General features: G+C 51.5%; 3 protein-coding genes across 3 annotated transcripts; 1 reads left to right on the top strand and 2 right to left on the bottom strand.

Annotated features, from left to right (window-relative positions):
- Nucleotides 1–637: 637 nt before the first annotated feature.
- TSSK4 (testis specific serine kinase 4) lies at nt 638–2,881 on the top strand. The gene is made up of 4 exons (XM_068547444.1): nt 638–859; nt 1,201–1,415; nt 1,793–2,192; nt 2,640–2,881. The coding sequence occupies exons 1-4, from the start codon at nt 638–640 to the stop codon at nt 2,820–2,822; spliced, it is 1,020 nt and encodes a 339-aa protein (XP_068403545.1). The 3' UTR covers nt 2,823–2,881.
- A 919-nt stretch (nt 2,882–3,800) lies between these two features.
- On the bottom strand, nt 3,801–7,659 carry CHMP4A (charged multivesicular body protein 4A). Its single transcript, XM_068547422.1, has 6 exons — nt 7,474–7,659; nt 5,841–5,990; nt 5,572–5,749; nt 4,875–4,989; nt 4,574–4,709; nt 3,801–4,149 (listed from the first exon to the last, which is right to left on the bottom strand). Exons 1-6 carry the CDS (start codon nt 7,502–7,504, stop codon nt 4,091–4,093), a joined length of 669 nt encoding a protein of 222 aa, XP_068403523.1. The 5' UTR covers nt 7,505–7,659; the 3' UTR covers nt 3,801–4,090.
- Nucleotides 5,895–9,501, bottom strand: MDP1 (magnesium dependent phosphatase 1). Its single transcript, XM_068547434.1, has 7 exons — nt 9,391–9,501; nt 9,214–9,274; nt 9,030–9,140; nt 8,593–8,700; nt 8,410–8,495; nt 8,073–8,232; nt 5,895–5,990 (listed from the first exon to the last, which is right to left on the bottom strand). Exons 1-6 carry the CDS (start codon nt 9,425–9,427, stop codon nt 8,141–8,143), a joined length of 495 nt encoding a protein of 164 aa, XP_068403535.1. The 5' UTR covers nt 9,428–9,501; the 3' UTR covers nt 5,895–5,990; nt 8,073–8,140.
- Nucleotides 9,502–9,564: the final 63 nt, after the last annotated feature.

The raw sequence follows: 9,564 nt of genomic DNA, 5'->3' as shown, positions 1-9,564 counted from the left end.
TTTTAAGCCACCACCACCACCCCCAAAAAGGAATACGTTTGAAAGTTAGGTTCCTTAGAACATGCTTCTACAATACCTTGCGATTCTCTGTGATATTCTGACACTCAGGTGTTTCTCATGCTGGATTATCAATGCTAGCAGAATAGGGTCTCTCTTGGCCTTATTGGTTATTTTCTCCCAGGACTCCGTACACTGCCTGGCACATAGCAGGTGCTCAATAAACATGATTGGTTGAAAGGACCAGATCCACGGAGCGAGTCTCACCAGATTATAAAGGTACCTTCAGCAATGAATATGTTCCAAACTGCATTTCCTTCTCAAGCCTTGTGGCCAGTGGTGGATAGAAGGTGAATTATGATGTGTGCGGAACATGGGACCTCGGGGAGTTCCGTAACCAAGAGGAGAAAGTAACAACAGCCAGTGGAGACAAAAAGAACTGCTTCTCCCTTCTTCCCTCTCCAAGCTCCCAGTGCAGAGCTGAACCCAGCATCCCAGACTTGTGTGACTACATAGGCAAGCTTTTGGAGACTAACTTCACTTTGGTACCCTAGCCTTCAGCGGCTCAAGGTGTTGGCTTTCTGAGCAGACAGGAGGCTTTTAAGTAGCAAAGCTCCCTGCTCTCAGCAAGCCCAACACCATGGGGAAGGGAGACACCTCGGAAGCACCATCCACCTCGGCCTACCGCTCTGTCATGGAGGAATATGGTTACGAAGTGGGCAAAGTCATTGGCAATGGCTCCTATGGGACGGTGTATGAGGCTTACTACACAAAGCAGAAAGTCATGGTGGCTGTCAAGATCATCTCAAAGAAGAAGGCCTCTGAGGACTATCTTAACAAGTTCTTGCCCCGTGAGATACAGGTTGGAAAGGGGGCTAGAAGAGGGACCAAGCTGCTTAAGGCTTCTCAAAAGGGGTATGGTTAGGAGGGGGTGGAGCCAGAAACCCCTATACCACAACTGAATGACTCACTAGGCAGCTAGGAAAATTACTTGATGTAAATTCAGCTTCTTTCCACCTCACCTCCAGACCCTCAAAAAGTAAAAAGTGCAAAGCATAGGGTTTGTCCATAGGCCACCAGCCCTCTGGGGTTTGATTCTGTTGCAAAGTTCTAAGAAAGTAGCAGTGGGAGAGTAGGAGAAGGCTGGGAGCGCAGCCAGGGTGCTCCCTGCCTGGGTTTGATGGGTCCCTCTTCTGGGGCCAGGTAATGAAGGTCCTGCGGCACAAGTATCTCATCAACTTCTATCAGGCCATCGAGACCACATCCCGAGTGTACATCATTCTGGAGCTGGTTCAGGGTGGTGACGTCCTTGAGTGGATCCAGCACTATGGGGCCTGCTCTGAGCCCCTTGCTGGCAAGTGGTTCTCCCAGATGACCCTGGGCATCGCCTACCTGCACAGCAAGGGCATCGTGCACCGGTGAGGGCACTGCCACCCAGACTGGGGCCTTTGGGCTCCCAAGGGGGTTTTATGCACGTCTTCCATGTTCTACCCTCTTTTTTCTTCCCTTGACCTCCCTCCTCAGTATCTAGGCCTATTCATCCACTTTATTTTAATCATCCGGTCAAGAACATTTATTAAGTACCCACTGTGAGCAGAGCACTTTATGAAAAGTGATGGTGAGCTCCTAGTGATCCTCAGGTACCATCCTCTCTTCCCTTTGGGCTCTGCTCATAACTCCATGACTTTCCTTCCTCTCTGCCCTGTGTCCTCATAATGGCATCTCTTTCCCTCTTTACCTTTCCTTATCTCTAGCCTCTGACCCCTGGCCCTTCAGCTCCCAGTCTAACACTAAGCCCTCTCCTGACCCCCAGCCTTTCTGCTGCTGGTAGGGACTTAAAGTTGGAGAACCTGTTGCTGGACAAGAGGGAGAACGTGAAGATATCGGACTTTGGCTTCGCCAAGATGGTGCCTTCTAACCAGTCTGTGCGGAGTAGCCCTTCTTACCGCCAAGTGAACTGCTTTAGCCACCTCAGCCAGACCTACTGTGGCAGCTTTGCTTATGCCTGCCCGGAAATCTTGCTAGGCCTGCCCTACAACCCTTTCCTGTCTGACACCTGGAGCATGGGCGTCATCCTCTACACGCTAGTGGTTGCCCGTCTGCCCTTCGATGACACCAATCTCAAGAAACTGCTGAGAGAGACTCAGAAGGAGGTCACTTTTCCACCTAACTATGCCATCTCCCAGGAGTGCAAGGTGCTGGCTCCCCCAGGAGGGCTGAGGCCTCAGGGGTGACCTGCAGAGAGGGAATACCCAACCTCGACCTCCCAACCTCAAGGAAGCCTCCCCCCGATACCAGGGCCATTCCACACACTTGCCCTGCCCTAGAATAGTGGGGAGGGCTTAAAGGGCCAACCTCTGGGCTTGCACCTGCGATGTGAGTGATAAGCAGGTTTTAGTCTCTATCTCTTTAGGCCAGAAGGGGATTCTGCAAGGATTTCCCCCACAGAACCCTTCCTTTCCTTCCCCTCAAGGTGTTGGCTTTCTGAGCAGACAGGAGGCTTTTAAGGGTAAAGTCAGGGCCACACTCCCTTTCACCAGAGTGGTGTGATGGGCTATCCTGCTTCTTTCTTAGGTCCAGCTACTCATTGTGTGGCACAATGCGGGCCAGCTCAGCCAAGACCTCTCTCTCCCCTGCCCTAGAACCTGGTCCTCCAGACGCTACGCCAAGCCACCAAGCGTGCCACCATCCTGGACATCATCAAGGATCCCTGGGTGCTCAAGTTCCAGCCTGAGCAACCCACCCATGAGATCAGGCTGCTTGAGGCCATGTGCCAGCCCCCCAGCACCACTAATCGTCACCAATCCTTGGAAATCAGTACCTGAAAGTGGCGGAAGGAGGGGGTTGAAAGAGGAGCAAAGCAGGAGGGTCTTGGGCTAAAAATCTTTTATACCAAAAATAAATCTAATTCTGTTTTAGTTCCATCAGGTAGTCACATTCTTTCCTCAGGGGAACCTTAGCAGGGAACACTGCTGAGGGTGAGAGGTGTGTTTCTGCCCAGAGCTTGTAACCAGTCATCTTGACACTGGTTAAGTCAACATTATAATTTACAGTGTAGCGCATATGTGGCTCATAGGTGAGTGGGTTGGGCGTGCTCAGAGGAACACCTGCTTTGGGGAGGCTTCATTATTCTGGCTGAGTACATGCTCAGTTTTGTCTATCTCTATGCACTCTAAATGTTCAAGTAGTGGGGCAGAAGTTGCTCTACCCTGATTGCTCAGTTTGGTCACAGCTCTGCCTGTCTACAGTCCAAGGGGACAGCAATGTTCGTTCTTTTAGAGATGGGTAACAGGAGGTATGTAATATCTTGGTTCCTTCCTCCTTCAAATGCCACCTTACCCACTACTGAAACAATCCTGGTGAATCATGGTCCCTCATCATTGCTCCTACACGTTGAAGTGACAGTTCAAACCAAGCCTATGAACTATGCGTTCTGGAGAAAGGAAACCTATTGACCCCTTATCCCCGTACGTCTCCTTTCCTACCCTTCAAAGTGGGCTTTGTAAGGGGATGGCTGGTGAGTCACGGGGCTCTCTCGGCAGAGGCACAACTGGGTGAAGGTAATGAGGGAAGGCTCAGGGACAGCTCCACACGGCTCTAGGATAAATAACAGATGGCAGTTTCCTCACCCTCAGCACCAGGCAGCTCTAGGACACACCAGCTTGAGAGATGGAACAGTATCTGCCTGGAACATAGTAGGTTGAGATAATGGAAGCTCCCATTTCTCCTATGCTCCAACTCCCCTTCATTACTCTCATTATTACTCATTTCTTGAAACAAAGCTCCAAGGACCAGGAGACGAGTTTCAGTTGTAGACAAGGCAGTATAAGCACTAGGGTTCCATCCGCCCAATTTTATTGCGAACGAGGGCACTGTAACTGCTATCAAAGGGAGCCCAGGGGCTCCTCCTGCACCAAGATCCTTCTTCAGGGTTGAGCCAGGGATGGGAGGGCGACAGACCCTTTTCTCAGGCAGGGTCACACTACCACCCTCAGCAGGACCTCCCAACAAGGCCATGTTCCTTTAGCTTAGCATTTGGCACTTAAGGAAAAGAGAACAATGAAGGCAGCGTCAGGTAGACAAGCCAGACTCATCAGGACACCCACTCAGCCAACTGCTTTAGTGCTTCTTCATCTTCATCCATTTTGGGAGCTTTGGGGATAAGGACACCCAGAGAAAGAAAGAAGTAAGGCCTCAGCAACTTCCAACCATCCCCTCCTATAACACTCAGAGCCTGTGAACACTCTCTCCCAGCAAAGAACCTAAGGGTATGGTCTTGCTTGCTGGGCTGCTGCTAATTCCCACAGCACCTTTGTGCAAATCAGAAGAAGCTGCCTCTTTCTCCCAGCATTTGCAGCCCTAAACCAGAGGACACAGTTTGCTGAGTGAAGCACAGGCCTGATTTCAGTCCTCATTCCCCTTCAGCCAGGTGCCCTTATGCAGTCAACACCCTGTGCAACTGTAGCAGCAACCCTCTCTGCCTGGATCCTTTCAGGCAGGATGGATGAGGAATAATTTTTCCCCATATCTATCCCACCCTCTCAAGTCCTTGAGATGACAGAACAGCCCTGGGTACCTGGCCCTGCAGGAAGATGTGTAGAGGGTACACTGGGCAGTGTGACTGGGGGTTCCTCCTCCTTGTCGCCCACATGTAACAACTCTCGGGCCAATTCCTCCTGCTCCAGCTCCTCTAGCTCCTCCAACAGTTCATCCTGGATATGGGATGACAAGATCACTCAAGACAAAGGAAAATTCTACTTCCAAAAACATACCACTTTTGGAGTTTCCCCCAAACCTGTCCCACAATTCTCTTAGGCATTCCTTCTGGCTAGTCCCATGCCTTCTCCAATATTCCTTGACCCCTCACTCCCAATCACCTCATCCACATCGTCTCCAAATCCCACGGGTCGAGAAATGGCATCTGAGATCTGCTGGGCCACCTCCTGTTGTTCTGTGATGTCAGCCATCAGTTCATCCACCTTGTCAATGTCCCTGAGAACAAGATACATAGCCCAGAAATCAGGTGACAACCCTGACTTCTTCATCTCACATGAATGAAGACCCTCCTGCCTGTGGCTTCAGACTGACAAATCCATGGCTACTAGGTAAAAGAGATCCCTGGAAAAGTGTAAAGAGGCAAATCTGGGCTAAGAAATGGCAAGAAGACACATTGGGGAGGAATGGTTGCACTCTCTTCTCTGAAGGATCTTTAAAAATGAGGAAAATTGGGAATTCCCTGGCAGTCCAGTGGTTAGGACTGGGCGCTTTCACTGCGGAGGGCCTGGGTTCAATCCCTGGTCGGGGAACTAAGATCCCACAAGCCTTGCAGGGCAGCCAAAAAAACCACAAAAAACAAAACAAAACAAAAAAAAGAGGAAAATCATCTTTCCTCCCTAGAATGCCCCAGCCAGCAAAGAGGTCGCCTTGCAATAAGCAAGGAGGCTGACAGGGGTCTAGCCATCACAGGCAACTCTACTGTAAATTCACATCTGGAGAGGTTTTAAGATTCACAGTACAATATCAAGCTACTCTCCCCAGTGCCTGGGCCCCCTCCTCCCCTCCCCCCGTACCCACATGTCCTGGTAGGCCTTCTTCATGCCTTGGGCAGCAAGCTCCATGGTACGAAGCACTTCTGCATTGGTGGTGGCATTCTCAATGGCCTCACGCTGAAACTCCAGGGTGGATAATGTCCCGTCGGTTTGTGCCAGCTGCTGTTCCAACCTTTTCTTCCTCCGCAAAGCCTGTAGGGCGGCTGATCCAGCCCACACCCTGAACATCAGAGCCAGAAGCCCTTGCTCCCCACCCCGGGCCCTCCCTGGTGGTGCCTTTCCCTCCCCCATTACCTCTCTTATTCTTGGTCCCATGCTTCTTGGCAGTTTGTAGCTCCTGTTCAATCTTCTGCTCCAGAAATTCCTGTTTCTTGATCAATATCTTCTCCGTCTCCTTCAGTTTCTGTATTGCCTCTTCAGGGGTTGGCCCCCTCTCCTTCTTCTCTGGAGTCCAATGGAGCAGCCCACGTTGTGTGAAGGAAAAATATTAGCCACCGATTATTGAGTGCATAGTATGTGCTAGGCACTCGACTGTGTTATTGTTAATCCCCGAATAACTATCTACGATGAACGTACTCTCTCTACTTTACAAATGTGAAAACAGGCATAAAGAGGTTATTAACATTTTGGTCTAAAATCACAACTACTATAGTAAGAGACTGCAAAGGAACTGAAATGTGAGAGTATGATTTCCAAAGCCAATATTCTTTTGCTATTCCTAGTTACCTTTCAAGTCATTTCCAGTTTTTGTTTTTGTTTTTTTTAATAGAATTAATTTTTCTTAGAGCAGTTTTGGGTTCACAGCAAACTGAGTGAGTGGAAGGTACAAAGACTTCCCATATACCACCTGCACCCACACATGCATAACCTCCTCATTACCGTGTTCCCCACCAGAGTTCAATCACTTTTTATTACTGTTCCACTTGCTATCCTAGGAGATACTCAAGGTCCTGATTCCACAGGATCAAACTGAATGAAGTAGGGGTGCTAGAGAAAAAAAATCTGATTTCAATTTCTCCCTTCATCTTCTGCACTTCTAACAGACTTATTAAAAAAAAAAAAAAAATCTGAAGGCCCTAGCCTGCTTAATAGCCTTCCATACTCTCCACTGCCTACAGAATAAAATCCAAAAAACTTTAAGACACACAGGGTCCTTCATGATCTGGCCCCCGTTTACCTCTCCATCCACACTTCTACTTTCCTCTGCCTTCAGCGCGCGCGCGCGCGCACACACACACACACACACACACACACACACACACTCTCACAGGGCAGCCAGAACTCTTTTCCCCTAAATATAGCATGCTTTTTCCTGCCTCTGTTTTGCACAGTTATCTCTTCCTGGAGAACCTCAACCCCCCATCTGGCATACTTCTAGCCTTCTGGATCACCACCCGCAGTGCCTGCTTCTTCCATGCACCCCTGGTTCTTAGGAAAATCTCCATCACGGAGTCGCCACACTACGCTGTAAATGCCAGACTTTGCTTGTTTAGGAAACTCTCCATCACGGAGTCGCCACACTACGCTGTAAATGCCAGACTTTGCTTGTCTTCCCACACCACAGAGGAGCTCACGAGGGCTGTCTTTCTTGGGTCACCTCAGATTGCCTGTGGCCCAGCATAAAGGAAGCACCAGTGTTTTGGAAAGGACTGGATGGCGACAGGCAGCAACTTGTCCCCCAGGCCTTAACAGCGGGAGCCAGCGCAGCTGCCACGCTCTCCACTCGCGCCCCCTCCCGGGCCTCGACCTCTTCCCTCCGCGGTGGGGGAAGGAAGGCAGCTGGAGCCAGGCGCCCTGACAAGGCGGCGCCTCCTGGCCCGGGAGAAGGCCTTGCTGGGCCACCGGGGTTTTCAGGACAGCGTCTCCCAGCTCTCCCCGCGCCCCCTGCGGCCAGCACCTCCCGGGGACTAGTCTCGCCCGGGCTCACCCCTCCCGAAGAGCCGGCCGAGCCCACTCATCGCGACCCTCGCCTCTCCCGCCTCCGCCCTACGGCGTCCCGTACGCTTCCGCCTTGCTCCCGGGAATCATCACTGCGAGACCAGCCTCGGCCAATCCTTCCTTGGGGCACCGCGGCGACATCATCAACTAGCGCCAGCGAGACCACTATCACGTGTGACCCGACACACCAGCCCCAAACCCACGCGCTCCTCTTAAAGCGGCCGCTTCGTTTCCCACTATATAAAAAGGTCGCCTCACCCTCCCCACCCCAAAACAAAGTCTTTGCTTCCTGGAAGGAAATGTGCAGGGTAATGCACCCCACTACTTGGGGCCAGTGGAAGAGTTCTTCATGCCCTTGACAGAGCTCAGGAGAGGTGTGGGGATGGGCAGAGCATAAGGGGATCACAGTCTTGGGTTTGCCACAAGTCTATTAAGGCAGAACCTGATGCAGTCTAATGCCTCACATACTGGTCTTGGCACCTCCGGATGGCCCACCCCGGGTCACACGCTAGAAAATTAGAAACAACACACACTGGGTAAGATCTCTTCTGCCACTCACAAATACACTTTAATAATTTACAAATGCACCTGAAAATGCCCTCCTGATTTCCTTTCAGTTCTATGCCTCAAATGAGGCTCATCCACAGGGCTGGACCTCAGAGTCCAGCTTGCGCCTTTGCAAATGTCTCTAATCCTTGAGTTAGGGTCTGAAGGCTCATTCCATTCTGGACATGAATGCTGGTAACACCTAGAAAGAAAGAAGCCACAATTTCATCAGGCCTTCAGGGCTCCCTATTATGACTCTCACCTTTTTGGGGTGTCACTTGCATGCAAACTATCCATCCTGTACATATCTACCTAACCCCTTCCCTCTTAGGAACCCTTTCTCCTCACTCCCCAAATGGCTATCCTTGCCACTCAGTACCCAGTTTGCTGACATCTACAATATTCCGCTTTTCATCATCAAAGAAGATCATCTGGGAGAAAGGAACTCCAGTCTTCTGCTGCAACCTGTGCAAGACACGGCGAGGGTAACCACTCTGGCTTCTTAGCTCCTCCAGCCTCTCTGGTCTTCTGTCTCCCTGCTTCTCCCCTTATCTCAGCGTACCTCTCAAAGTGCGTGACCTTGCTGCCTGGATAGATCTCCCGATGAACAAAGTATCTGACAAGGTCAAAGAGCTCCAGTAGCTGGTTGGCCCCTTCAACCTCACCTGTCCTGCAAAAAGGTGTAGTAGATGGGATCAGGAGAGTGGAGGGCCAAGGCTGCAAGTGAAATTATGTGTAACCAGGGGGAAATCAACTTGCTGTTCTTCCGGAATGGGTAGGCATCCTCCGCCCTGATTCAATTCCATATCCTTCCTGTATGACACAGGTGGCACTGAGCCAGTGTTTATTAAACAAAATTCACAGGAGAGGGTACAATTCGAAAAATATATACACACCTGCAAATTTGCACCGCCTAAATTTTTGCAGCCAAGGGTTACACGGGAAGTCTCCTCATGCATGCACCTCTCGGCATTAGACCGACTCAGTCGCTCTTCTTACCGTGAAGCGGCCGCGACGGGCACCCCCAAGCCCTGCAATCGTTCCAGGACCTTAGGCACCTCTGGGTACAGTCGGACGGCCTGGCCCCGCCTATCTCGTACAGTTCCATCACTGGAGAGGGCGAGAGTGTGCTCAGCTCCCGCGGGGCCCCGCCTGGCCCCAGGCCTCCCCAGCCCCGCCTCACCTGCTCTTGTGGAACGGCGGGTCTACGTGCGTGTCCACCCAGAACGGCCACAGCGTGTAATCTGTGAGAGGAAGGAGGGGGAGGTCTCAGCCTGGGCGGGCGCAGGGCCTCGAGAGCATCAACTAGGGTTTGGAAAAAACTGTGCCCTACGAAACTCTTACCAATCCAGTCCCTCACCTAGATCGAAGACTACGAGCTTCGGGAGCCGCGCCATGACCCGCGCCCGCAGGCTGCGCGCACGGAGGCGGGCCTTTCTGCCGCGGCTCCCAGGCCGCCCCGCGGGCCTTAGAGAAGCGGCGACTAGAGCGCCGCCAACCTGAGCTGGGAAGATCGGCCCCAAAACCTCGCAAG

The sequence above is a fragment of the Eschrichtius robustus genome, chromosome 1 (genome assembly GCF_028021215.1).
Source record: "Eschrichtius robustus isolate mEscRob2 chromosome 1, mEscRob2.pri, whole genome shotgun sequence".
NCBI classification, from domain to species: Eukaryota; Metazoa; Chordata; class Mammalia; order Artiodactyla; family Eschrichtiidae; genus Eschrichtius; species Eschrichtius robustus.
The sequence above is the reverse complement of the archived record's forward strand: the minus strand, read 5'-3'. Positions and strand labels throughout refer to the sequence as shown.

Excerpts from the sequence above, each read along its gene's own strand:
- MDP1 (XM_068547434.1), bottom strand. The coding sequence starts at position 9,427 with ATGGCGCGGCTCCCGAAGCTCGTAGTCTTCGATCTAG. Across the intron at positions 9,275-9,390 it reads GCTCGTAGTCTTCGATCTAG|ATTACACGCTGTGGCCGTTC; the intron begins GTGAGGGACTGG and ends TTCCTCTCACAG. Across the intron at positions 9,141-9,213 it reads CCGCCGTTCCACAAGAGCAG|TGATGGAACTGTACGAGATA; the intron begins GTGAGGCGGGGC and ends CGCCCTCTCCAG.
- TSSK4 (XM_068547444.1), top strand. The coding sequence starts at position 638 with ATGGGGAAGGGAGACACCTCGGAAGCACCATCCACCTCGGCCTACCGC. Across the intron at positions 1,416-1,792 it reads AGCAAGGGCATCGTGCACCG|CCCTCTCCTGACCCCCAGCC; the intron begins GTGAGGGCACTG and ends TCTAACACTAAG. Across the intron at positions 2,193-2,639 it reads CCATCTCCCAGGAGTGCAAG|AACCTGGTCCTCCAGACGCT; the intron begins GTGCTGGCTCCC and ends CCCCTGCCCTAG.
- CHMP4A (XM_068547422.1), bottom strand. The coding sequence starts at position 7,504 with ATGAGTGGGCTCGGCCGGCTCTTCGGGAGGG. Across the intron at positions 5,750-5,840 it reads TGGGACCAAGAATAAGAGAG|CCGCCCTACAGGCTTTGCGG; the intron begins GTAATGGGGGAG and ends GGGCTGGATCAG. Across the intron at positions 4,150-4,573 it reads ACATCTTCCTGCAGGGCCAG|CTCCCAAAATGGATGAAGAT; the intron begins GTACCCAGGGCT and ends TTATCCCCAAAG.